Source organism: Epinephelus lanceolatus, chromosome 7, assembly GCF_041903045.1.
Source record: "Epinephelus lanceolatus isolate andai-2023 chromosome 7, ASM4190304v1, whole genome shotgun sequence".
In the NCBI taxonomy this organism is placed as follows: Eukaryota; Metazoa; Chordata; class Actinopteri; order Perciformes; family Serranidae; genus Epinephelus; species Epinephelus lanceolatus.
In genome coordinates, this window is record NC_135740.1 from 8,638,221 (window position 1) to 8,665,549 (window position 27,329).

The window sequence follows — 27,329 nt, forward strand, 5'->3', positions numbered from 1 at the left end:
TGCATTGCAAATATCGACTCATGTATATAAAAGTCTTAATAGTGCAGCAATTGGTAGCCATATTATTCAACACAGACCTATGAGAAGCTCTGCATCTCGATTTTCTCCCCTCCAATAAACTGCAGTTTAAATGTGAAACTTTTAAAAGTTGAGGTCAAAGGTCATTCCTGACAGTTTCATGCGGTCACCAAGACATGGAGTACCAACCAGGTCAAGTAATAAGGTTGTGCATGTGAAACCAAACAGGTGGTTACTGAATACCATGTTTAGTATATTTACTCTTGACAGCATAGTTTCTACCCTTCTTTTCAGTTTTCTCAAAGTATCTACATAAGACTACAAGGGCCAAGAAAAAAAATCATTTGATTGAAAAAAATGTTTGACACAAGCTGACATGCATTGGAAAGAATATCTTTAAAAGATTATCTTAACTTATTTAAAGGACGAACAAGATTTTAAGATTTTTTACAATGCTGAATATTGATGGTATTTCTAAATTCTGCATAACCTCTTGAGACCCCAGCTTTTGTTTGGTATGCATTTTTCTCTTAGCTATTTGGGATGAAAAGTACCTGATGATTATAAAACAAGTGAACAGTAAGTGGTTTTTGAAGGGAAAAAAAGTCCTCATATGGTAACAATGGGTTTATCTTCAATAGTCACACGTGCATAATAGGAGAAAACTGATTATTTCAACACCTGAACACCGTTGTGCAAAAAGAAAGTTACAAAGTGCAACATTTGTTCAGTGTTTGTCACTCTATGGGTTAGGGGACACTGTTCAAGTCTAAAACTATTCAGAAGTGTTTATTTCAACACCTGAACATAGCTGTGCAACAGCAACACTGCAAAATTCTAAGTACATTAATTTTCCCTGCTCCATAGCTCCATAGGAATGTCCTGTTTATGTGTAGGAACAGTCCGTCACACCTAATTGGCCTGTGTGAAATGCTGCAATAATAAAATAATAAAGTGCCAATGTTCTCAAACAAGTACTTCCCAATCAACAGCCTCTCGGCTTGTTACTATTGATAAAATTGTTTAAATGTGTTCACAATATCAACTACAAACAATAATTCAACCATAAAATTTGATTAGGTTTTGTACCTTGTCTACTTTGGTGTCGGGATCAAGATGGCACATAAAAGTGTCCACAAATGAGGACAACAGGTCTCAGTTAAGCAGAATAAAATATACAGTGCAGCATACCCAAAACATAATGTCCTGATATGAGGATGCAGGGGGAGGTTAAATCAAGTAGAATCAAAAAATGAACGTACACATTGTCTGGTAATTCTTGTGTGAAAAATAAGCCAGTAAATGGTTTTAGCAATAATCTGTGTCCTTTAAAAGGAACTGTGGCCTAGAAGTCAGGAGGTACTGCTGCGTACTAAATATCCTTGGAACTAATTCAGAAGTTAATTAAGTTACAAAGCAAAGTTAAAAATCCAGCAAATTTTGGGCCACTAGCTCAGCTAGTAGAGCAGGCGCTCCATGCACAAGGGTTATGTGCAGGTTTGATTTTAACCCTTGGCCCTTTGCTGCATGTCACCCCCCTCTCTCTAAAATCTCTAAAATTTGTCCCATCCAATAAAGGCAAACATGCTAATAAACAAATAATAAAAAATAAATAAACCAAAATGATCAAAAAGCTTTATGTTGAATCTCCAGAGACTGACTATGGTTATAGTATTATTTTTAAATTACATATTTGGTTAAAGATCCACACTGGGACTGTCACGCTTCTGAATGTTTCAATGTCACAATCAGCCCAAGGTTTCACACACCAGCAGCATGATGTTCAAAATGTATGAGTATTGACATTAAGGAACATGGGGCTGTTGGTTTTTTCTCCACTTTTCAATTTAGTTGTTTGTATCTTTGTTTGTACTTTAGGTTGACACAACGACATCAACACTGGTATCTTCTCGGCTCGTGAAAATACGCATTTTGTTTTTTGACAGATGGATACATATTAAACACATTTTGGTCAGTTTGTAATATATGCACCATGTTGCATGTTCCATTATAAATGCAAAAACAATGTGACAGTTCTACCAAAATGGTGAGATGTCCAACATCACACAGAGCAGCAGCTATTAAACTAATCATAATGAAGCACCACTGAAAAGTGCAAAAGCTACTCATTATTCAGCCTCATAAAATCAAGGGGTTTGTGATCTCCCTGTGGGTGTTGTTTTTAAAGATGTTCAATGTATCTATCCTCACTAGCAGGGCCTGGAACATCTGTACAGACATGTAGTGATGTGAGAGACTTGTAAATATGCAGATGTATCATAATTTACTCTAATGGAATAAATATCAGAATTTTGCTTTTCAGACCTGTGTGAGTGTGTATTTTGTCCTTGTTGAGCTTGATGACATCAGTCAAGGATCCAGGTAGCACTGAACTGTATAAAACACCAGCACGTCATATTAATAGCCGTACTATGGGTGTAATGCACAATGAGCCTCTCCAAAAAATGTGTTTAATTAAATCCATAAAACATAGAACATAAAAGGGGACACCACCTTAATTAAGAATTCCAATGTTATTTCCATGGTCTAGGAATCAGTATCAATCAGTATTTGTGAACATGAGCTACTCTCTCAAAGCCAGAAACAAGGGAGTAAGTCTCAGACTTGTGATGTCATCAAGTATAAAGTCTGAAGCTGCTCCACAGACACTCACTTAATGCACAGTTAGCCATTTAATCGGACTACTGTCTGCATTACTGAATACAAGCACAAGAGGGGAATGTATTTATTGATGGAAGTATGTCTGACTACACTGGCAATAATATGGCCCCTTTCAGCTTGTTGGTACTGGACCTTTTTCCGGTTGACCTATTACATCCCAGACCAATCAACAAACAAGTTAGCCATATATTTCAAAATATTTAACCCTTTCAGGTGACACAGCATGGATGGTCTCTCCTTGTCCATCCAAAAATGCATGGCTGTGGATGTAGATTTTGCCATGTTGTTAACAGCTTCTTCTTCCGTTACACATTTAATGCTTTTGACTTCCAGGTCAAAGCCCAGTGCGGACACTGGAGCATGCGCAGAGCACCTAGGCCAGTTTGGGTCTGATTGACTGTATATATATATATATATATATAGGGCCTTCTGTGCGGAGTTTGCATGTTCTCCCCGTGTCAGCGTGGGTTTTGTCCGGGTACTCCGGCTTCCTCCCATAGTCCAAAGACATGCAGGTTGGGGAAAGGTTAATTGGTGACTAAATTGTCCATAGGTGTGAATGTTGTCTGTCTCTACATGTGCCTCTCGCCCAATGTCAGCTGGGATAGGCTCCAGCCCTCCCGTGACCCTCAAGAGGATAAGCAGTTAGAAAATGGATGGATGGATGGATGGATGACTGTATATACACGCAGGAGTAATACGACCCCATATCATGTTATCTGGGTGTGTTAGTCTGACTTTGAGAAATTTGATTTGGTACAATTTCAGTCCAACTAACATGTTTAAATATTGTTTACTTCTTTGTGACCTTTGGCAATTGTTCTATTAGCTCTTTGGTTTAACTGTGTACTTTAGTAATGCAGGACGAGGCTGTTCAGCAGAGAGTGAGGGCTTTGTGAATATAGTTTGTGTTCAGGTCTTCATCGTGCCTTTATCCTGTGAGATTTAATTTCAAGTTGATATCATGAATAATGATCTGATCTTGAAATTAACAATTTCATTTAGTTATCTTCACAGAAATGAATGAAAGGCTAAGATTTGGCCTGCTGTGAATAATTTAAATCAGTTTTCTTAAACCCCTTAAAATCAAGAAGGACCTGTGAAGCTTTGGTGACCCCTAGCGGGGGTCAGGTCAGGATTCACAGGTTGGGGACCAGCGCTTTAGAAGCAACATTAGTAAAGCAGGTTAAATGGCAGCCAGCACAGCAGGTAAACATGAAACAGTGCAGTTCAAACTCAAAACAATATGCTTAACAATGTGTGATTTTCTTTGTAAATATTTCTTTATACTTTGTGGCTTTTAATTCATTACTAAAACACTATTCAAAAAATATTTAAAGAATACTACAGTGAAGAGAACATGTAGAACACATCAATTTACATCACAATAGTCTCATTTCTTTTACAAATAAAATATTAAAATCTGCAGGTAGTGACTTCAACAGTAAACTTGCTAACCCAAATAAACATGGTACAGTACAGTTACAGTACAATATGAGAATATATGCTATGTATGATTGTTTAAAAAAAAGCACAATACAGACAGAGAGTTGTAGAAAAAAGTTACTAAAAATATCAGGAAAACAGGAAGCAGTACTCTGGGGAAATAATCTGCTCTGCTTAACACAAACTGCAGTTATTATGTTCACTATTTGGGTTCATTGTACAGTTTATTAGTTGCTCTGCACTGTTGCTAAGCGTTGAATATTATATGAAATTAAATATATCACTTAGTCAAGGGTCATCATCAGTTTACTCAATGATAGAGCTCAGTTGCATGTAAAGAGACAGCTACACGCCACTTGACTTTTCATATGCTACAATTATAAATATTCATTATTTGTTTCCCAATATGAGATGTTTTAGAAATTAATTAGAATTCTGATTAAATGTAAAAGTGTCACATGGAGGGTGGTTCAACGGATCTGAAGTAAAGTGACTGATTATGCTACTTGCTGTAAATTCACATCACCTTATAACTTATAAGCTGACTAATGGGAAAAACCTAACAAATACTGACAAACAAATACAAGTTGTTTATTTAACACTACAACAAAAGGCACAACAGTCATGTCTGAGTCATGTATTCTTCAATGTAATCTCAGTGACTCCAGTCTTACGTCAAGGCTGAGGTGAAGGCTTCTGTGTTGGAGGAGGAGGAGGTGCTCGACACTAAAACAGTACAGAGGGAGGAGAGAGATGTGTTGATTATCACTGATCCCTGTCAGTAAAAAGATCATTTCTACAATTACCTGTATATTTAGCATTTACCAGTCTTCATTTATCCATTTTAGGGATGCACTGATTGCAAAATTCTGGGCCATACCAATGATTTTTGAATAACATTTTGGCTGATGGCCAGTACTGTCAACACAGATTTGTGGTTCACAATGTAGCATTATCAGGTAAATAATAGGGTGTGTCCCCTGACGTGCTGATGCTGAGTTTACTGTGTCCCTTGTCCCGATGGCATCCCAGGAAAGATCTCTGTTCATCCCAAATATGTTTGCTATTGTCCCCTGGATGATGGGATGTTGTTAGTCTCAAGTTCTGCTTTCTAGCCTGTGCAAAATTGATGTGACACAACAGAATAATATCGCCCACTGCCATTGGTGAATGCCATCTTATCTACCAGACAGGCCGATGACAGTCAACTCAACTCAACTCAACTCAACTCAACTTTATTTATATAGCACTTTAAAACAGCCACAGCTGAAACAAAGTGCTGTACATAAATAGACAAAGCAACACAGGGACATAAATCAATTAACAGGAAATGAATACTAAAATAATTGTTTATTGTTTTTAAAACAATTTAAAAACAATAAAACAATTTAAAAACAATAAAACAATAAATAAAACAAACCGTAAAACACTAAAACAGAGGCAGAGTCTCATGCGGAGTTGAAAGCCAAGGAATAAAAATGGGTTTTTAGACGAGTTTTAAAAATGGACAGTGAGGAGGCTTGTCTAATGTGGAGGGGTAGGTCGTTCCACAATTTAGGTGTGGCAACGGAAAAAACTCTGTCCCCTCTGAGCTTCCGTTTGGACCTCGGTACCTCCAGAAGCAGCAGATCGGCTGACCTGAGGCACCGAGCAGGAGCGTAGGGGTGAAGAAGCTCAGAGAGGTAAGGTGGGGCCAGACCATTTAAAGATTTAAAAACTAATAAAAGAATCTTAAAATGGACTCTAAAGTGCACAGGCAGCCAGTGGACAGAGGCCAGGATGGGAGTTATATGCTCCCTCTTATGTACTCCAGTTAACAGGCCTGCAGCTGCGTTTTGCATCAACTGGAGACGTACAAGGGAGGACTGGCTGACTGAAAATAAAGTGCATAATACGGGTGATACTGATACGGGTGTGTGGCCGATAAATCAGTGCATCCCTAACCATTTTGTTATCGAGGGCATTCTATGATATGCCCAAAACTATTCATAAATATACCGAATATTATTTTGTTGAAAGGGCACATACCGGTCTTAGTCGACCGCTAGAGAGATCTGGAGAATTGTGGTTGCTGCCTGCAGACTCTAATGGGACAACACACACACACTTAGCTATCTCATGTCGGAAATAGTGGCATTAGAATGCAAAAGGAGGATGAGACAAAAACTCTGCTTTGACATTACTCACCTACTGAGTTGTCTGTGAGCTTTGGAGGAAAGACCTGCTGTTTATCCTCCGCACAGCCAGGGGGGGTAGCACTGAGTGCTGAACTACAGCCAGGGTCAGGAGAGGTTGGGATGGGGGGAGAGAAGGGAGGCATGGTTGGGGTGGGGAGAGGCTGGGTTGGGCAGAAGTCAGAGGGTAAGTGAGATAAAGCTTTGCTTTTAGTGTCATGTAATATTTTATTCATGAACCATTAAGGGAATACAGTCTCACCTCCTCGTCTTCCCTTTCCTCCTCCTCCCCTTCATCATGGACGAGCTCCACCACCAATGATGGGAAGACACCGATCCGTCCATTCAGCTCTCCCTCCCAAAAGCCGTCATCCACCTGTCAAGCAAAACATTCACACAGGTATTGCAGTGGGATACATGAAATGAAAAGGTAACAACAGAAAAGATGGTGTGACAATAACCAAGTCCAGCACTACCTCATGAATCCATTTATGCCTTCCACAAAATAATCTAAACTCAAGGTCCACTTACTAGCTTTTTTTTTCCAGAGCTTTCATCCACACCTCATGGCCTTCATCACAGAATAAAGTTTACTCAGTTGTAATCGTTCTGTCATGTGATGACAACTGAATTCCATCACAACTGGGAGCATACTTCGCTTGTAAAGACATTGAGATGTGGCTGAAAGCTCATTTTAATACTAGAGCCAGTAAAAACTATGAGAGAATATTTCAATACAAATAATCACAATGAGCACGAAGTCATGCTGAGACTGATAAAAGTGGAGCCTGGTCTACAAACAGCAATAGATAGCTGAAGTAAACCCAAGCTGTGTTCCAAAAGTAACAAAACCATATTCAAAATTTCAATGATATTTGTAATTAAATAAATAACTTAAAAGCCTTGCTCAACAGTATGTTGTGTGGTTAACAATCTATAGCATGTCGTCTAAAGTGCATGGCACAAGTGCATGTAAGGCGTGTCCAACTCCACTTTTGCTGGCTAAATGGAGCATAATCTGGGTGCAATGTAAGACACAAGGGGCAAAGGGTTATATTTACCGCATTACTGTCTGCTGAGAGTAATGCAGTAAGAGCAGTAATGGTACTGCAGCAAATATGGTGGGACATTTGAGCACCAAAAATAAAAACTGCAGTCATAAACTTGAAAGAGGAAACAGAACTAAACTGTAGCTTCAGAAATTATCAGCAAAGCTATGCTGCTCCTTCTGCATAAATGTGCAGTGTCTCTCTCAATGAGGAGTCTGACAGCAGCTCTGCAGCTCTGCTCTCTGCTGCGTTCACATTTTCCTCATTAATGATGTATTATTTCACCCACCTGCAACCCATCCCCTCCCTGTGTGTGTAACAAGCAGAGTGAACACGTGTTGTGAACCTATGTAGGCACATCTTATTATCTGAATAATGTGCCCTTTAAAAAATAGGAAAAAACTGTGTCATTCTGACTTTAGACCAGGTTTTTGTTGGTAAGCTGCTCAATCGCTTTCTGCTGCCTCGATATAGCAATATGCCAACAATATGCCTGACTACACCTCATTTAAGACCTACACACCCATGGCCACATTGCCTGCTTGGGTGCTGGCTGTGAAAATGTACCTGCATCGGTCAGAAAACTAGCAATGACAACTCTCTGTGCTGTGCACCGCTTTGCACTGGGTGTAAGATAAGATCCATATGTTTAGATAAGTAAGTTCTTTAAAACAAAATCTAATATTGTTGTTTATTCAGACTTTCTTATTTCGGAGGCCACTTCCAAACAGCATTTCCCATAAGCCCTAGCCATTGTTGGTAAAATGTTAAAACTCGACTAAAGAGGAAAATCCATCTGACACTGTCTGTTACAGCAGGACAGATAGGACTGAACAGTTTAGAGGTTTTCAGAGGAGCTGGTGAGTTTTCTGGATATGGACAAAACCAAGTTGTGATGACGTTAAGTGTTGCTATTTTTATGGGAGCTGCAGTTTTTTGCATGCCAAAAAAAAATCTATCATTATTTTACTTTGTTAAATTCCCAAAGATTTTAACTTCAAAAAGCACACCTCACACTTCACATGAACTCACTTCATATTGTGAGACAGACCCGATGAAAGAGATGCTGAGTGAGAGATTCAGTTGAGTTACAGAAGCTAGTGGAGCAGAAACGACCCTGAATGTAATCTATATGAGCAGATATTTGCATATGTATGCAGAATCTGTGGGCAATAGGACGAGCTTATGATATCAGAAGAGCTGGTTTCTGTTTGCAGTCCAAGTAGTACTGACCAATCATGTTTGAGCGAGCTTTAAACAGTCTGTGTGGAGAGGTGGAACACATTGGCTGAAATGCAATATTAGAACCCATCAACTATTTACTGAGGAAAATTTAGCTTTATACCTTTTTTTAAATTCTTCTGCATTCATATACAGAAATCTGTTCGTAAACAATGAGAGCAGGAAACAATGACCAGCACAGAGAAGAGGGAGTCTTGGCCCAGTGGCTACACCACATCTCCAAAAATATGAGCTGTTACCACCTGAGGCTAAATTGTTGTCAGACCAGGAGCCATTGGGTTCTGAGATTTGCCCGGATGTGACACCATGACTTCAGCTCTCTATAAGCCTGACAGCTGAATCTGACGTGTCAGTGTAGCTTGATAAATCATTTTATAACTTTACAATTAAGTGGAGCATGATGGATTGTGAGCATGAGGGATTTGTTGTGTCCTCTTAGTTTAGGCAGCAGAAGACTGCATTTCTCTGATTCAGCCCTTACATTGGCATAGATAACACACACCTCTGCATGTCGACAGCGGATCAGGTGAATCAGTGCCCCCTCCTGGAAGGACAGCTCCTCTGCACTCTGGGCCTGGTAGGAGTACAGAGCTCTGGCTACACCTGACAAGGGATTCAAATCAAACTGGATTGTTAACAAACACACTCACATGACATCATCAGCTTATTATGAATCATTTGTGCATACACATTACATGTTTACATGTGACTTTGTATCAAATACAACATATAATTGATATATTCAGCTGTAACATACACACTGACCTCTGCTCCCTCCCCTGTCTTTATTCCCAGTAGATGACGTGGAGCTGAAAGAACTGTCCAGTTGAGCAGCATCCTCTGCTGGCAGACACAGAAACTGCACATAACGCTCAGGAACATACCCCACCTGACCACATGAGTTACACACCTGGACAGAGACAGGAACAGGTATTATAGAGACACAGGTGAGTCACTGGAAAATGTGCAAATAGACTACTGCACATCCAAAATAATTTCAAAATAAAGAAATATGTTTTCTTTTTCTTTAAAGCTGATAATGTCCTGATAAGTCAACAAACAGCAGAGCCGCCATACTGAGACTATCTCTCCACTCCATTACACATTATATATATCTGGAGGATGACTGTTTGTGCTTCTTGTGAGCTTATGCACTCAGTGAGTCCGGTGCTTGGCACAGATATGGAAAGTCAGCAAACAGTGGTTGAGACCATTTGTAGACATCCTGGACCTGAAAGCTGTTCACCTCGCACTCTACCTGCTTCTGCCAGGATTGAGAGTTCACAATGCCATTGTCAGGACCAACAGCACAGTGACAGCAGCCTTCAATTCCTAGCTCCCCCATCTTATGCAAACTAGCATCTGCATATGCTATATCATAGGCAACTGGACTTGCTTGCGTTTCTTGAAGACATTTCACCTCTCATCCAAGAAGCTTCTTCAGTTCAGTGGATGAGAGGTGAAACTTCTTCAAGAAACGTAAGCAAGTCCAGTTGCCTACGATATAGCACTTACGATTACCATGACTTGGATGACCGAGAATCTTCACTGACTAGCATCTGCATAGATCTGTGGTGGTGGGCTCAACCCCTCTTCTGCTTACTCAGAGCTGTGCATGTGCCAGAGCAGATCTTTGACAGAGGTGGTTGCTCCCACTATGGAGGGACTGCCTGTTTCAGGCAAGTGGGATCTTGTTCCAACCTTTCTTGTCAGGGCTGGCTCACATTGGTGGCCTAGCTCCTAAAAGGAACAGACTCCCAGTTTTAGGCTTACAGAACCTGAAGTCAGGACTATGCAAGAGGCTCTGGTACCTTCCACTTGAGCTGCCTACTGGTATCACTGGGAGTGTTGACTGCACTGTGTGGGGCTCATCAGGTGGACCCCCCCCCCTTACAGAACTGGACATCCTATCATTTCTGCAGATCCAGCTGGAAGCAGGGAATCAGCTGCTGCGAGGGATGGTGGCAGCAATTGAGGCAGTTTGTGGTCACTTTCCTCTCCTGAAAGAGGACAGGGGGTCGAGCAGCTCGGTCCATGCTGTGTCCTATCAGGGCCTTAACACTCCCTCCTTCAGCGAGCGATTGCTGGGTGTGGCTCATTGATAGAGGACTTGACCATGTGAGGTACATGCTCATTCACCACTATTTTAACAGTCAGCTTAGAGACTTGTGGGCTGACCTAAGTTGCCACTCTGTTGACAGATTTGGGCTTTGTGTCTTGCTGGGCCTTTATCTCCTTGGGTCAGTCTTGCGTCTTACAGACTAAATTTAGCCTTCGCTTCAGTGGGGCCTTGATCTGGTTGATGTGTAACTAGTGTGCATACTTTGTTACTTGTTGTTTTGTGAACTCTGCTTGTGGGCTACACTGTCTCTTCACAGAGTGTCTTAAAGAGCTAGCACGTGCCAGTGGAACATGTAACAGAGAGAGAGAGATATGATAGAGAGTCTGGTTAAACTGTTACCTTGGTTCTTTTCGAAAGGAGACTCTCCGGCTTCCAGGCCGCCCTGAGACATTTTCCAAACAAACAATCAGTGATCTCACACTAGCACGGGTTTCTTATAGGTAAATTGTAGGGCATGGCGAAGCACCCACATACCCTGACAGCAGGGGCTTCATTCCCCGTACATGTGGAACATGTAACAGAGCAGGCTGTTCTCATGTACTGTTGGTAAGTTTTCCTGTGAAAAGTAATGCACCATATTCCAAATGATGCACCAGTAATTTGTGCATATTCCATGTATTTTGGCAGGCCGCGATCACGTGACAAATGCCCTGAGAGGAGTGATGATGGAAACTATCCCAAATGGTCCAAGTGGAGGCAGGTTGGGACGTGGATGGGTCACAAAACACAAGACTTTCCCCTGGAAACTGGTGTTCAGAGCCGTATGAACTTTGAGTGAACTCATTTTAAGGTACATCCTCACCATGTTTCTTTTCCTGAACCTAACCACAGTAACTTTACTTGCCTAAACCTAACCTCCGTAACTTTACATTAAATAAGCAACTTTATGCAAAGGATGTAACGTCATTTGTGTGGTGCTAATTCGTAGGATATGATATGAAATGTTGTATAAGAATACACTAAGCAAGTGGAGAGATAGTCCCTTCACTCAGAGAACTATGGTTACATTATAACCAGACTTTACCTTCAGCCAGTCCTCCATGTCTCCATCTTCAATCACTTGAAGCTCCTCCCCTTCCATGATTGACAGCTCATCTGACTGGCTAGCCTACGGGAAGAAACATGTTTTTGCCATTATGAATTCTTCAAACATTATCCAACTGCAGTACTAAATATACACAGGAAATGACACTATCCATTGCCTTATGTAAGATCTGCTGATCTCTGTATAAACTATATCTGATGTTGTTAAAAATGTAGAAAGTCATGCTAATCCTACTATGCACAGTTTTGACCTTATGTGAGATCCACTGATAACACAAACTGTGCATAGTAGGATTAGCATGACTTTCTACATTTTTAACAACATCAGATATAGTTTATATAGTCATTCTCTTCATATCTACTTAGACCCTGAGTTTTCAATAGGGGGTCCACAATCCCTAGGGGTCCTCAGAGTGACTGCAGAGAGGCTGCCAAATTATTGTTTGATAATTTAATTTAAGTTTTAACGTATTTTTTTTGTTTTGTTTTTTTGTTTTGTTTGTTTTCAAAAATACAAACATCAACATGAATCCAACATATTATTAGCAAACATAAATTCGCCTATTTATTTAAAAATGATAATAATCATTTACAGTACACAACATTAATGATAGGCTAACTGTTACCCATTGATCCTCATGCAGTCATGTGAGCTAGCTAATGCTAAATCACTGTGCTGCAGTTATGCATAAAGGCGAAGTGAACTAGTTAGCTAGCATATATGTACCACTGAAACATTTTGGCCAAGCTAGCTTTAGCTTTATTATTATTATTAGCTTTATTATTATTCCAAGTGGGGATGGCACGGTGGTGTGGTGGTTAGCACTCTCGCCTCACAGCAAGAGGGTTGCTGGTTCGATCCCGGGCGTGGGAGCCCTTCTGTGCGGAGTTTGCATGTTCTCCCCATGTCAGCATGGGTTCTCTCCGGGCACTCCGGTTTCCTCCCACAGTCCAAAGACATGCAGATTGGGGACTAGGTTAATTGGTGACTCTAAATTGTCCATAGGTGTGAATGTGAGCGTGAATGGTTGTTTGTCTCTATGTGTCAGCCCTGCGATAGTCTGGCGACCTGTCCAGGGTGTACCCTGCCTCTCGCCCGATGTCAGCTGGGATAGGCTCCAGCCCCCCCCCGCAACCCTCAAGAGGATGAAGCGGTTAGAAGATGAATGAATGAAGTGTATTCTTATGAGCCACAGAAGACTCTCAGTCTCGAATGTAACTTTTTGAGCTAACACATCTAGCCATGCTACATGTCAGCAGCAGGCAAGAGCAAATAAGAGAAGACTGGGAAATATTTAGAGAATTATTTCAAGTGCAATTCAACTGTATGCACTGGTTGTAGTACGAGCTCCCTGCTCTGCCTCTTTTTGAGCTAAGGGGCCCTTGGCCTAAAAAAACATTGAAGACCCCTGATTTAGAGAGATCAAACTACCAAACAGGACTTTAAAACTGCTTGCAGATGCTGATTTCAACACCTTCCTCTTACACCTTGTTGATTTTTCAGTGTGTGTTTCTCAACATTTTCTGTCCTGTCACTTAACTTTACTTCTCCAAATTGTCATAACCACTGCAATGAGACAGTTGTCAAGTTTTCATGTTGACATTTTTGGGAATTGCGCTGTTTTTTTTTTTGTTTTGTTTTTTCTTTTTCAAGCATGGAGGAAGTTCTAGTTGGGACTATGTGAAGCCCTCACCTCAAGATAAGAGAAGGTTTGCTGTAGTACATTTTCAGATGAAATAAATCTAACCTGTACGAGTACACATTTCATTAATGTGATGTCTACCTGATAGCTATAGATGACTCTGCAGGCGGCAGGGTAAATACACACTCCAGATGCTGACACTGGATCTGCAAAGATGTCTCCGTTCTCATCATCATAGTCCTCAAAGTCAGTCAGCTCAAACTCATCCTCCTAAAAAACACACAATAAACATATCAGTGTGACATGAGTAGGCAAGGTATCTCACATATTTGTCTCAATACGGTTGATCCTCCAAATGTTACCCTGCTTTGTTCATTTTCTTTTATTAGGGGCTCACAGCCCATCTCGCTGGGCAATGTAAGTTAGAATCTGATTTTGGACAGGATTTTGTTCTTTTAAATCTTTCAAGTTGTGAAGAAGACCTCATTTATCCTGAGGTGTAATGAAGGCTCCATTTTTAAGATAGTGTACATGTCAAGAAGAAATAAACTTCATAACTACATAATTTACTTTCAATACTTATGTACTTTTGATACTTACTCAAGTAATATTCTAACAATAAACCTTAACTTCTACCAAAGTCATTTTCTCTTAAGATATCTGTGTACCTCATCCACCACTGCTGTCCTGCTGTCACAAATACTCCCTTGAGCACCAAAGGTGGATTAATTCACCCATGAAAATAGTCTCCAATAAATACACTATTTTTTGCTGTTTGAATAGCATTTACTAATAACTTTTTTAGGAAGTCACTGAGCCTTTCTTTAAAAAATGAAGCTATATATTTGTGAACCATGATTAAAGAGTCATAACTTTAGTAGGAACCAATCTGAATACTTTTATTGACAGTAAGATAAATACAGAATATTGTCAAGTGTATCAATTAAGTGCTCCTTTAAATCTATAAATCACAATATTAACAGACTATAATACATATTTCTCTGAATATATGCCTTCATGTCTCTTACTGGCCTGAGAATTAAGATCAAAGTCGACAGGCAGGAGAACACTTTCCTGCTGAGCTCCTCATCTAAACTCCCATGTACAATTAGGGGAGTTATGTACAACATACATGTACAGCTGTGCAGGGCAACCATTAGTCTGGCAGGAAAAATGGGATCCCATGTGACCATATGATGATGATGATGATGATGATGGTGTTAAACAATGAAACCACCATTTTCATGACTTTGGCTTTCGACTACATTATCAGATTGCCATCTATGCCAGTTAGAGTGATTGCCATTCATTTAATACACTTGCAGTTGGTTTAAGAGAATAAACTGCAATAAACTCAACCTAACCAAAACCAATTGAGAAACAAATATCAAAAATGACATTGCTATGAGCCTAAAATTTGTTATTTGCCTGTTTTCCAACAATAAAGAGTGGTCGCACCATGTCACTTTCTATTATTATTCCTGGTGTCATTATTATATGAAAATGTGGGTGTATTTGGCTTTGTATGTTGTCTGGTTAAGAAGTTATAAAAATCTGCATTTTTTTGCCACTCATAGATCAGTTAAAGATGGCCGCCAAAAGAGCCCCATAGGCCACAAGTTGACCTTTGCAACATGAAAAAATTCTAACAAGACATCATTAGTGTCCTAAAAAACAGGTTAGCCATGTTACCCCCATTACCCATTTCTTTTGCTGGACTACATGTAGGGCTGAGCAATACATCATTATTTTATTAACACTGTGAGGCCAGATCTCGTCTAAGATTTTGGATATCGTAATATTTTAAGTATTGTCTTTTCCTGGTTTTAAAGGCTGCATTACAAGTGATGTGATTTCCTGAACTTATCAGACTGTTCTGGCTATTCTATTTTTCACCCTTACCCATTTAGTCACTATATCTACATTACTGATGATTATTTATCATAAATCTCATTGTGTATTTTTTTTATGAAAGCACCAATATTCAATCCTGCAATATCAATATTAAGGTAAAAAACACTGTGATATTATCATATATTATATGATTTTCTCCATATCGCCCAGCCCTACAGCCATGTCACACTGGTGGTATGGGATGTGAAAAAATGTCCCAGGCCCTGATAGGTCAACCTCAGACCACTGAGGCACCAGAGCTCCCTAACGGCTCTCCATCTTTTCACTAAGAAACTCAAGGAGGTTAGTTTTGTGTGTGTGTGTGTGTGTGTGTGTGTGTGTGTGTGTGTGTTTGCATACTGAATAGTCCTCAGTGGACTTCCTCTGTTCACTGAGGCGCCTCTCTCTCTCCAGCTCCTCCTCTGCCTGGTTCATGGCATTGTGAAGCCACAGTTCAGTTCCTGTGACACTGTCTGACAACAGAGCCAGACGGGCCTCTGCCTTCACCCTGCTAAGCTGAGACAGGAAGAAAACAAGACACTTGTTCTTACATTTTGACATGTCAACTTAGCACCTGGTCCAGCATTACAGTATATGAACCCTTTACTTTTCTCCATTTTGGTGATGAGGGTCTTTTCCAACTGTCCCCTCTCTGCTTTAGGGAAACATCACTGCAGTCTATTTGTATCCAATTTTTATGTGAACTTTTATTCAGCTGAATAAAACCAAATAAATTAGTATGGTTACATTTAGCCTCTGTTTTTACCACCAATTCCATTGGTTTAAGTCCCATTAATTCAGTGTGATTTACACTTCGGGTGATCTCTCTCTGAATTATCATAAATGTCTATAAGAAATCATAAAAAAAGAAGTTCCTTTTGACTGAAGTTAAATATAACAATAAAACTAAAAAATAACTGCACTGATGGATTAGGAGCTGTCACGACTCCCCCACGACTGTCACAAAGTGGAAGCCACCATAAATTATTGACTTCAGAACACTTATTCAGGATATTTCCTTGCAGAAGTCAAAGAAAGTGACATTCTGTTTATGGTGAGTGGTTCAATGTTTTTTTTTATTCCTGCTTGTACTTTTTCTGACTGCCTGGGTACCATGTTAATGTGCACTTCAACTTCTTAACAACATCTACACTCTGCTCTGCTTTGAACTTTGACAGTTGATGTCTAAACTCTATGTGATGATGTAGTTTACTGGTATATATGAAACAACTGCAAACAGATTTAAAAGAAACATCTTGGTTAATTTCTCCTTGTGTCGGATCATAATCCTGCTGAAATATGGAAACATGTTGGTTTAGAAGCATGTATTGGTCATTTTTCATGGTTGAAAGTGTTTCTATACTCTTAACAGTCATGCCCCAGTTGCAAGTACTCCGCGATCATACATGTGGCTACATGCTAATGTCAGGAAAACATGTAATCTTGGTTGCCGATGTTGTTAATTTCTCCCTGATTTTGGATTATATTTCTGCTGGAAAATATCTGGTTATGTTTAGAAGCTTTTATAGGTAATTTTTGATTGATGATTAGAAAGTGCCACGATTTTCCATTATAGTCATTTCCCCAGGAATGAGGCCTAAATGAGTTAACGTTTTACCACGCACGGTTCCCTTGTCTTAAAGTCAATGGGTTTTTGTTAGATGCCTGAAATAAGGTCTGTGGTTAACACACTTAAAAGAGTTTCATGTTTTGTCCTACAAGATAAAAGACGTCATACAAAAAGTGGTTCCTAACAAGCGGCTAATTGAGACTCCAGGATGTTATTCCATCAAACGCTTTATAGCCTTGTTGCGGTGGTGACGTAGTTTGTTTAAAGCCTGATGTTAGCTTTTTACTTTTGTTGATTGCATTTAAGCTTCATAAATGATAAAAGTGGTGTTAGGTTGTGAGTAAAACATGTAAGTATTGCCAATGTTTGTTTGCCATACTACTGGAAAAATCCCACAGGCTTTTTGACGATGTGACTAGGACAACACTTAGGACTACATCTGCCTACAGAAAAACGTCATCCCTGGAGCACTCTATGACAGTGAGGTCATCATGTACCACTATGAAGTAATCAAGTACCATTCTGTGGTCATCATGTTCCATTCTGAGGTCATCAAGTTCCATTCTGAGGTCATCAAGTTCCATTCTGAGGTCATCAAATACCATTCTGAAGTCATCAAGTACCATTCTGAAGTCATCAAGTATCATTCTAGGTCATCATGTTCCATTCTGATGTCATCAAGTACCATTCTGAAGTCATCAAGTATCATTCTAAGTCATCATGTTCCATTCTGACGTCATCAAGTACCATTCTGAAGTCATCAAGTACCATTCTGAGGTCATCAAAGACCATTCTGAGGTCATCAAGTACCATTCTGAAGTCATCAAGTACCATTCAGAGGTCATCAAGTACCATTCTGGGGTCATCATGTACCATTCTGAAGTCATCATGTTCCATTCTGAGGTCATCAAGTACCATTCTGAGGTCATCATGTACCATTCTGAAGTCATCATGTTCAATTCTGAGGTCATCAAGTACCATTCTAAGGTCATCAAGTACCATTCTGAAGTCATCAAGTACCATTTTGAGGTCATCAAGTACCATTCTGAAGTCATCAAGTACCATTCTGAGGTCATCAAGTTCCATTCTGAGGTCATCAAGTACCATTCTGAAGTCATCAAGTACCATTCTGAGGTCATCAAGTACCATTCTGAAGTCATCAAGTACCATTTTGAGGTCATCAAGGACCATTCTGAGGTCATCAATTACCATTCTGAAGTCATCAAGTACCATTCTGAAGTCATCAAGTACCATTCTGGGGTCATCATGTACCATTCTGAAGTCATCATGTTACATTCTGAGGCCATCAAGTACCATTCTGAGGTCATCAAGTACCATTCTGGGGTCATCATGTACCATTCTGAAGTCATCAAGTTCCATTCTGAGGTCATCAAGTACCATTCTAAGGTCATCAAGTACCATTCTGAGGTCATCAAGTTCCATTCTGAAGTCATCAAGTACCATTCTGAAGTAATCAAGTTCCATTCTGAAGTCATCAAGTACCATTCTGAGGTCATCAAGTTCCATTCTGAGGTCATCAAGTACCATTCTGAAGTCATCAAGTACCATTCTGAAGTCATCAAGTACCATTCTGAGGTCATCAAGTACCATTCTGAAGTCATCAAGTACCATTCTGAGGTTATCAAGTTCCATTCTGAAGACATCAAGTACCATTCTTAAGTCATCAAGTTCCATTCTGAGGTCATCAAGTTCCATTCTGAGGTCATCAATTACCATTCTGAAGTCATCAAGTACCATTCTGAGGTCATCAAGTACCATTCTGAGATCATGAGTGCAGTGACATCAAGATACGAAAGAACTTCAAATGCTGACCAATCACAGCAGACTGGGCTTTTTCTGAAGGGGGGCTTAAGACAGAGGGTGAATACAGGTGTCAGTTTGAGGAAATGAGGAAAAAGGAAGTTTCTCATTGTGCTACGGTCAGACATCAGTTATTTTTGTATCATTTTCCATTTCCTTCTTGTATATTTTCCACCTCTATGAAAGAACACCTGAAAATACATATTGTATGACCTTTGACATACAATTTTTAGTGGCAGCTGTTATAGTGCGCAGAACCTCAAAGCAACCTGTAAGTAAACAATGACAAATGTTATCTGATCATTTAGTGCATGAAGAAGAGCCACAAATCCTTAATACATATTCCCAGTCGTCCTTTTGTACTGTCTGTCTCTCTTTGTTTGACTTGCTACACTGATACTGTAAGTCACTTTCTCAAAGATAATTGGTATTGTTCATTTGATAAAATGTTGCTGTGTTAATTATGCACAAAAACTATTTATTTTCTTCATTACATTTATATGATTGGCTAATTTAAGTAATTTTTCCTCAGTATTGAGCTGTGAAACGTTATCAGCTGTTCAATTAAGCTCACAAATGATTTTATAATTTTGCTTTTTGGAGATATTCTGTTTCTGTTTTATGTGTTTTATGAGTTTAAGTGCTGTCTTCTCTGAATGAAATGTGAGAGCAGAATGGTGACAAAATCACTTTTAGAAGAGGAGTAATGGCTAACTCACGTCTGATGTTTTTTTTGTTGGAAAGAAGAAGAAGAAGAACAACAACAAGATTAAAAAGAAGAACAAGAACAAAAACAAGAACACGACCAAGTAGTACCTTGGCTTTCCTGACACTGTCCTGCACCTCTGCTATCTTCTGCTCCACACTAAGCCCCGTCTCCCCCGACAGCAGCTTCAACCGACTCTCCAACATCTGTAGAGCCTGACAGAAAGAGACATAGGGATATACAATACATTCCTTTTATATTGCCTGCCGGAAATTCATAAATTCAGTGATAATAATAATGAAATAACTATTGGAGAAAGCAATATCTCAAGAAGAGGAAACTCTGAATAAAAGAAAAAATGATTGCTATACTGCTACAAGCATTCATTAGTTGAGGAGTATCTTGGCTTTCCAGCTTTGAGATCAAAAATTCACCCTCTCTCCATGGGTGATGATCTTATAGTCCTTAGCAGCTTTTGTAGCCCATTTCTTGGCCTCTTTAACCAGACAGCCTTCTGCTTCTGAAGCACAAACCTCCTGTAGAGTCGACACCTGCACAAAAGACATACATCATTGCTGTGTATACATCAGCATCAACAATACAACAGCCTTTTGTGAAGATCCTCAGTACCATGTGCATTTTTTAATGTCGCAGGCGTTGTTACACTGACCTGCATGAGGGTTATACTATAAACTACAAAAAGTTTTTATGTCCATCCCTGTACATTAGGAGTGTAACAATTTATTGATCTCAATCATTATATCGATTCAATTATCAATGATCAAGTATCATCCATGCAAAGTGAAAACATCGATCAATATCATCATCTTTAAGATACACCTTTATTTTGAATTTTTCATAGCATGTCTGTGTCAATGTCAAACAGCACCTGGCAGATAATGGCAAGCAGCCAAGAAGACGACGATGAGTATATTTACTCCCATCTCTAGAATAAATCTAGCCATGTGGAAACATTTTGGATTTTGTAGAAAAGACAGGTAAACAAACAAAGCGTCTGCCATATGCAATAACGGTAGTTACAATGGGCCCCAGTGCACTAATATGACAGGCCTATATATTGTATTTACCAACAGTGTGTCTTACTGATGCTTTTATGTTAAATCCATTTGCAGATGTGTCCAGCCTGCTAGTCTTGAGAGCTTTTGCACCTTAACTAGCTACTGTAAATAGTAATTTCTCATTCCTTGATTAAACAGAGACTTGATATTAAACGACATCAACATTACCCAGCAATCATCATTACATATCTGTATGTGACCAAAACTACAAAAGAAAATAGGAAATAATTAGTTTAACTGAATTGTTTTTATAGTTTAATTATCAGGTTTTTTAATAGTTTATGTAGAATGAGCATATAAATTTCCTCTAGACTTATACTATTTTACAGTTACAGAAAAACCATGATAAAAATGGGTTTGCTTTTGTGAGGGCATATAAAATCGCATCATATTTGATCTAACATGAGTTCTTCTTTGAACACGAGCGCATTTCCAGGTGGCAATTGGGCCCCACCACCCCACGGGCCCCAACTGCACTGCCTGCACTTTCTTACACTCCTGGAAGTGTGCAAACTAAGCCAATAATACTCAGGAAACATGACAAACAAAAAGTATAACTTCTACACCTCTGAAGCTCACATACACAAACATGCAAACACACCTTGTCACGTGGAGCTGGCTGGAAGGTGAATTCAGGAATTTTGCTGAAGGAGACAGATTCTTGAAGAAACTGCAGAACGTTTTTCTCTCTGGTCACCTGACAATACAGCAACCAATCAATGTTAACCAGGAGCAAACAAAACAATACCTCCTACCCTTGAATTTATCAGAAAGGATTGGAAACATAGGCTCTGATAAATAAAGGAGAGGTCTGTACCTTGATGCACCTTAATGAATGCTAATGCAGGAATAGTTTCAAGCCAAAATTGCACTAAGTTGTTGAGGTGTGGGTGGATTTCTTTGAGCAATCCCAGCGTTTTCATTTGTAACATCCTTGTAACATCACAGCAATGAAGACCTAGGGGGTTAAAATACTTTCTACTCACTCGAAGGGAACAGCCTACCTCAGAGTTCACACAGTAGCTACATTAGTTCAGACATTTTGTGTATGTGTTGAATTTCCCTTGTACAACTTAAACTCAGTTGTAGAAAGATTCTTAGCTTTTTCTTGAACATTAAAAAAAACATTTCTCTACTAGTATCTTCCACCTTTTCTTGCATATCTGTTCTTACTTTCAACCATGGTCTTATTTGCCTTTTTCCCTCCCATGTTTAACTTGTGTCTTCATTTCCACCTTTCTGCATTCCTGTTTTTTTTCCCTGTCTGTGAACCTGTCTGTAACCTCTCTGCCCCCACCTCCATCTTTTCAAGAGACAAGGTGAGAAATGTCTTATGTCTGGTTTCTCTGGAGCCACTGTGGGATACCTTGCATGTGTGAAACTCAGACAGCAAAAGGTTTGGAGAAACGTAAACCAGAATACCTTTGAATTGAGAACCTCCAATATGGCTGTCAGCTGTTTGGTTATTGAAACTGTTGGTTACAATAAACTATACAGAACACAAAAACACTGTATGCACATACACACACATACCTTAGCAACACACTCCCATATTGTGCCGTACTGTTTGTGTGTGGTCAGACAGGTATCCATCTCTGTCCCACACAGCACAGTAAAATGGCTTCTCAAATCATCATAAACATCACCGTCCATTTGCTGATGAGGGAAAGAGAGTGCAGAAGTCAGTTTGCATTATTTCAAATGGTTTTATCATTATTCAACACTACAGCTATTGTTGTTGTTGTTGTTGTTGTTGTGAGACTTCAGTAACAAATTCACTATGACTTGCAAGTTCCTCTCAAGCACAGTACACAGACAGTTCATTCCAGTACAGGTCTAATAACAACTTGAAAGCCTAGAAAAAGTGCATCATTAAATTATTGTATGGCCTTTGTGTGAGCAGGGAGAGCAAAAGTAAATAAACTGGCCAGCAGTCTTGGATGTGCATGGTCTTATCCGGCTCAGCTAGAAAAGAACTCTAGATTACCATCTCTAGGGGCCACAAATTGGAAAACGTATACACTCACTGAGCAACTTTCATTGGAATTAATGGGCTCCATTTTAAAATTTGGTATAGGGTTCTTTTTAATACATCCACCACTTCCTCATACCCACAGAAATGCAAAAAACAACTGATGTTCTGATGCTAAAATTATACTGCCTGTCCCCAGGTCTTCTGTGTTCTCAGTTCATTTGTGGTAAGTTGATGAACAAGATATCTTTGCTTGGACTGATGACAGGGTGGGCCTGTCAAGTGACACATGAGTATGAGGTGATCAGGCCAGCGGAAGACAGATTTGGAGTCATTGCATAGCAAATACAGCACACATCAGGGGCTACTGGGAGTATCATTGCCAGAGGAAGCCATGGCAAAGGAGTACCCACACAAGAAAGAGGAATTCACAAAAGGTATGTGGACCAAGTTGTAATGTTTTGGCTTATCACGTTGTAACTGATAAGACACGATAGGGAAGCGAACGCGAGTGTGTGTGTGTTATCGTTATCAAATGTCTCAGTTTCCGCTCATTCATACTAAAATGCAGCCTTGGAGCTTTCAAACTAAAACAAGGTCAGCAGCATTTTGAAAGGTCTCCTTTTCAGGGGTAGTTTGATGTAGGCGTAAACGTAGCATGTGGATGTAGCCCTAGTTAATGGGCGACAGTATATGAGGATAGGGTGAGATCTTTTTTTTGTTTGCAAACTTTACATCAAGAAGGAAAAGATGAAGCCACCAATTAGATTTTTGCAACACAAATGTACAGTTTGAGTGAATAAAGGTAGAGTAGGATGTGTTTCATACACTGTGCAGAGCAGACTCAGACCAGCAGCCTGCAAGCATCAGGAAATGATGTGGTTATAGTGTCATATCAGATGGTTTCCTTTTTGCATGTGGCAGGTTGTATGTGTGTGTGTGTGTGTGTGTGTTTGTGTGTGTGTGTGTGCGTGTGCGCAGGTGTTTTACCTCCATAATTTGTGGTAAGTCATTAGTATAGTAGTGTTGGTAATGGCCGTTGACTGCTGATAATGCCAGCAGATACTCATTACGAACTTCAGTCAAACGATCTTCACACTCTCTCAACCTGGCACTGAGCTGCAAGGACACACAAAATTATATTTTGTGGTAAGTAAAACCTGCAGGAAACATCTCCAAATTTACTATGAAAACAATAAAGGCCTATGGTACTTTGTTAAACTAAAGGTCTCAGTGTTGTTTTACGATGATATTTGATTAAAAAATGGATGAAACTCAGTGTGTAGTATGATAAACTGCCACATCACTGAACATATCTGGTTCTGACAATGTGCCTCTTTTAGCTTACTGTTTTGTCTTAAAGACCTGGACACACCAGGATTTCACATTCCAATAGAATCAGCATGATCTGAGGATCTGCCTGAGGAGGCCAAATTAATCCACATAAATTTGCTGCACTGACCAATAGCAAACTGTTTCAGAGATGAGAGAGCGCTTTTCAGCTGTGTGGCATCATTCACGCTTTTCTCATCTGTCAGGGTGAAAACTGCTCCACACAAAAGAGCGGTTTGCAGACTAATAATACAGAGTCAGTGATACAAATATGGCTTCTGAAAAAACTGGACTTCAGCTGAAAACACACCAGTGCCGCCCGTGGCCGGATTACCCAATGGGCTTTATGAGCACAGGCCCAGGGGCCCATGCGCAGACAGGGCCCAGCCATGGGCCCAGCCAGAATGGGAGAAAACAACTGTATAACGTTTTTCCCCTAAATCCCTCCTGTTCAAATTTCAAATAAATGACACCATTTATACAACAGTTAGTTCCGACCGAGTAATTTGGAGAGGCATTCCATGAGTGCTGATATAGAGTATAACATCACTGGAACTTGTAACAGTAAAATCACTCCGCTCACGTGTTATAAATATAAATACAACCGTTAATTTACCAACTGTCACACTCGCTTCATTGACGCAAACTGACAGTATAGCGTTACACCAAGAATATGGATATTATTATTACTGAGGATGAGGGAGAGTGGAAGCTGAATCCGGCCGTTCCAACATCCAGGTTTGCCAACGCTTCATCAGCCGAACTGGACGAAGTTACACAGCTGCAGATCAATGTAAATACAAAGTAGCTGTGAGTTCCTGGTGTGTGTGCTGCGTTGCCTGGCAACAGACTGGGGGAACTGTTTTTTTTTCGCGGAGCTACATAATATACTTAAATAATTTATTTCATCACCTTTTGTTAACATTTCCTTACTCAGCATTGCTATTTAAGCTGTTGTTGAACTGTTGTATAAAAGCAATATCACAGGAGAGGGAGTGGTGTTGTACTGTAGCCTATATCGTCATGGTTGTAATTGTCTTCGATTACCGATAGTACATCACTCCCTCTCGTGTGATATTGCTTAGGTATAACCAATAAAAATCATGCTGATTTTTTTTTTTACCTAAATAGAATGATTTAATCCACCTTATTTTTCACGGAAACACGGAGGCAAAACAGAACGCAGCCAGCTTCCGTTTTTTTGTGCGACACTTCCGGTCCAGCACTCTTACCACTGTGTAAATGGGAATCGCCTTGTTGTTTACCTTGCTGAGTTTAGCTATATATATGTATATATCACATTTTTCACGTCACTATATCACCGTTTAGACTAATCTGATGTTTGTAAAGTCTATAAACACAATGACTGAACAAACATTAGTATTTTCTCTGTGTGTAATTAATAACATGGTTATCGTAGATTAGCTGGGCTAACCGTTAGCTGTTAGCCGTGTCTGTAATAACTCACTAAACTCACAAAGTGGCCTGTGAAAAAAATATTTTCTCCAGCAGATGTCTTAGTTACAACATGATTGAGCTAATTGGAGTAGTTTCATGTCGTATCCAACAACGGGAGGCTTTTAACGGATGACGATCCTGATGTTAGCTTTGCTGCTAGTGTTAACGTTAGCTGTCCCTGTCAGCTGCAGCCACTGATGCTTTCTAGACATCGTGATTTCCCAAAACTGAATAAATACCACACATAGCAATACAAAACTGCTTTGCTAGCTCGATCATGTTGTAATGGCTGGATGGTTGATACATACATGCTGATTCAGGTGCTATCAGAGCTGATCCGCACATCACTATGGCTTAACGATCAACTCAATTAAAACAACCCGTCCTGTGTTAGAAGTGTATGTCGCTGACAGAAAGAAAGAAAGAAAGAAAAGGGAAAAAAGATAGAAAAGCAGCGTACACCTCACATATTTATTTCTCACAGGTGCGCACACGTGTGGCTGACATGCAGAAGCACCGTCTGCTGCTTCTGCAGCTTCAGCTGCTCACGTAGAGAGGCTGTGTAGCCCGGTGTGTTTTTTCGCTGATTCGGTTCTGCAGGTTCTCTGCTGGTACACTGGAGACGGGGATCAAGCAGTTTGTCTCACTCGGGATAGATTGTGCTTTTTTGGTTCATAGTTTATGATTGACGTGCGATTTATTCACGTTTAGAGAGAATAAATTTCCGTTATAACGGAAACGTGGGCACAGTTATCTAACGTTATACAAAATACGCAGACTAACTAACTAACTAACTAACTAACTAACTGATTGACTAAACAACTGAAAATTGAAAAAAAAATTAGCTTGCACTGTTAGCTCCGGTAAGGGAAAGCATGAGGGAAAGTGGCTGACCAGAAGTCACGCACAAAAAAACGGAAGTTGATCACTATTTACTTCCATGTTTGAAAATAAGGTGGATTGGTCAAGTGCAAGTGTGGAAACCATGGTAACAGGCCGCTCCGCCTCTGCCCCTACGCGACTGAGACTGTCCTCAGCGATAGCAGTGATAGAGAATGAAAGATGAGCGAAACAAGTGGTTGTACTAAATGTAAGCGGAGAAAAGAAAAGGAGGAGAGGGAGGCAATTTTTTTTTTAAAACGTGTTCCTTCCATCCAAACTTTCATCCTCAAACGGAGCCAGGAGAATCACTGGGAAGAAGATGCTTTGGAGTTGGAGAACACTGTGCAAGCTAAGCTAGCTAACCGGGAGCCGGAGCCGGAGGAAGATGCCACCGGAAGCCCGCCACAACCTGTAACGTTAGCTAGCTGCAGTCACAGCACCGGCAGCTCTCAGTGGATGTGCGAAGTGTCGGACCCGGCGTTGTGGGTTGAAGTGAGTGAAAACGCGCGAGCTGTTCTTATTGATCGTGGACCTGCAGCCTTCCATAACTGCACAAGCAGATACCCAGCATCAACTCGTGATGGCGGCTTGGGCGGTAAAGTGTGCTCCTTCACTAACGATCTGCTGTACAGCCGTCTACAAAATGGAGAAAACGTTTCCCGTGACTGGATCCCCTATACCAACCACAGGTAATATTTTTTGCTTTGCTTGCATGCTATTTTCAACGAAGAAAACCCAGTTTGTTAGTGGCTACTCTGAATGGAAACACCCCAAACGTCTGCGGGATCGCGGGATCGCGAGAAAAGCACAAAGCACTGTAGCTGCATGCTGGCGTTGTTTGGGCGCTCATCTGTCACGGGGCCCGGGACTGTGAATTCGCAACTAGTGCAACAGCTGGAGGGAGAGAAGCGGTACTGGCGGGAGGTGTTGAAGCGTGTCGTGGCCGTCATTTAATTCCTAAGTGAAATAAGGTTCCCTTTCCGTGGCGATGATGAAGTTCTTGGATCACCACACATCACCTGTAGCCTACAGGTGTTCGTGTGTGTGCGTGTGGGCGTGCGTGCGTGCCTGTGTGTGTGTGTGTGTGTGTGTGTGTGTCTGTGTCTGTGTGTGCCCTCTTAATCCGGGCCTGGTGCCGCCGAGGCACGGCATGTCAGGTGACATGCGTCAAGTGCTGTCCCCAGCACATGCCGGAC

General features: G+C 40.3%; 1 protein-coding gene across 2 annotated transcripts in view; it reads right to left on the reverse strand.

The window, feature by feature from the left end:
- Positions 1-3,964: 3,964 nt before the first annotated feature.
- The window catches only part of LOC117261435 (F-BAR and double SH3 domains protein 1-like), a 35,282-nt gene continuing 11,917 nt past the window's right edge, over positions 3,965-27,329 (reverse strand). The window contains exons 8-21 of one of the 2 annotated variants that reach the window (XM_033633835.2): positions 23,452-23,580; positions 22,023-22,145; positions 21,091-21,186; positions 19,845-19,961; positions 19,521-19,625; positions 15,674-15,829; positions 13,562-13,690; positions 11,758-11,841; positions 9,377-9,521; positions 9,114-9,214; positions 6,583-6,696; positions 6,334-6,484; positions 6,175-6,230; positions 3,965-4,872 (exon numbers count right to left, since the gene is read on the reverse strand). In XM_033633835.2, the coding sequence (XP_033489726.1) occupies positions 4,822-4,872; positions 6,175-6,230; positions 6,334-6,484; positions 6,583-6,696; positions 9,114-9,214; positions 9,377-9,521; positions 11,758-11,841; positions 13,562-13,690; positions 15,674-15,829; positions 19,521-19,625; positions 19,845-19,961; positions 21,091-21,186; positions 22,023-22,145; positions 23,452-23,580 (1,557 nt within the window). In that variant the 3' untranslated portion in view covers positions 3,965-4,821. The remainder of the gene's footprint in view (positions 4,873-6,174; positions 6,231-6,333; positions 6,485-6,582; positions 6,697-9,113; positions 9,215-9,376; positions 9,522-11,757; positions 11,842-13,561; positions 13,691-15,673; positions 15,830-19,520; positions 19,626-19,844; positions 19,962-21,090; positions 21,187-22,022; positions 22,146-23,451; positions 23,581-27,329) is intronic. The other variant, XM_033633836.2, reaches the window with a different exon arrangement.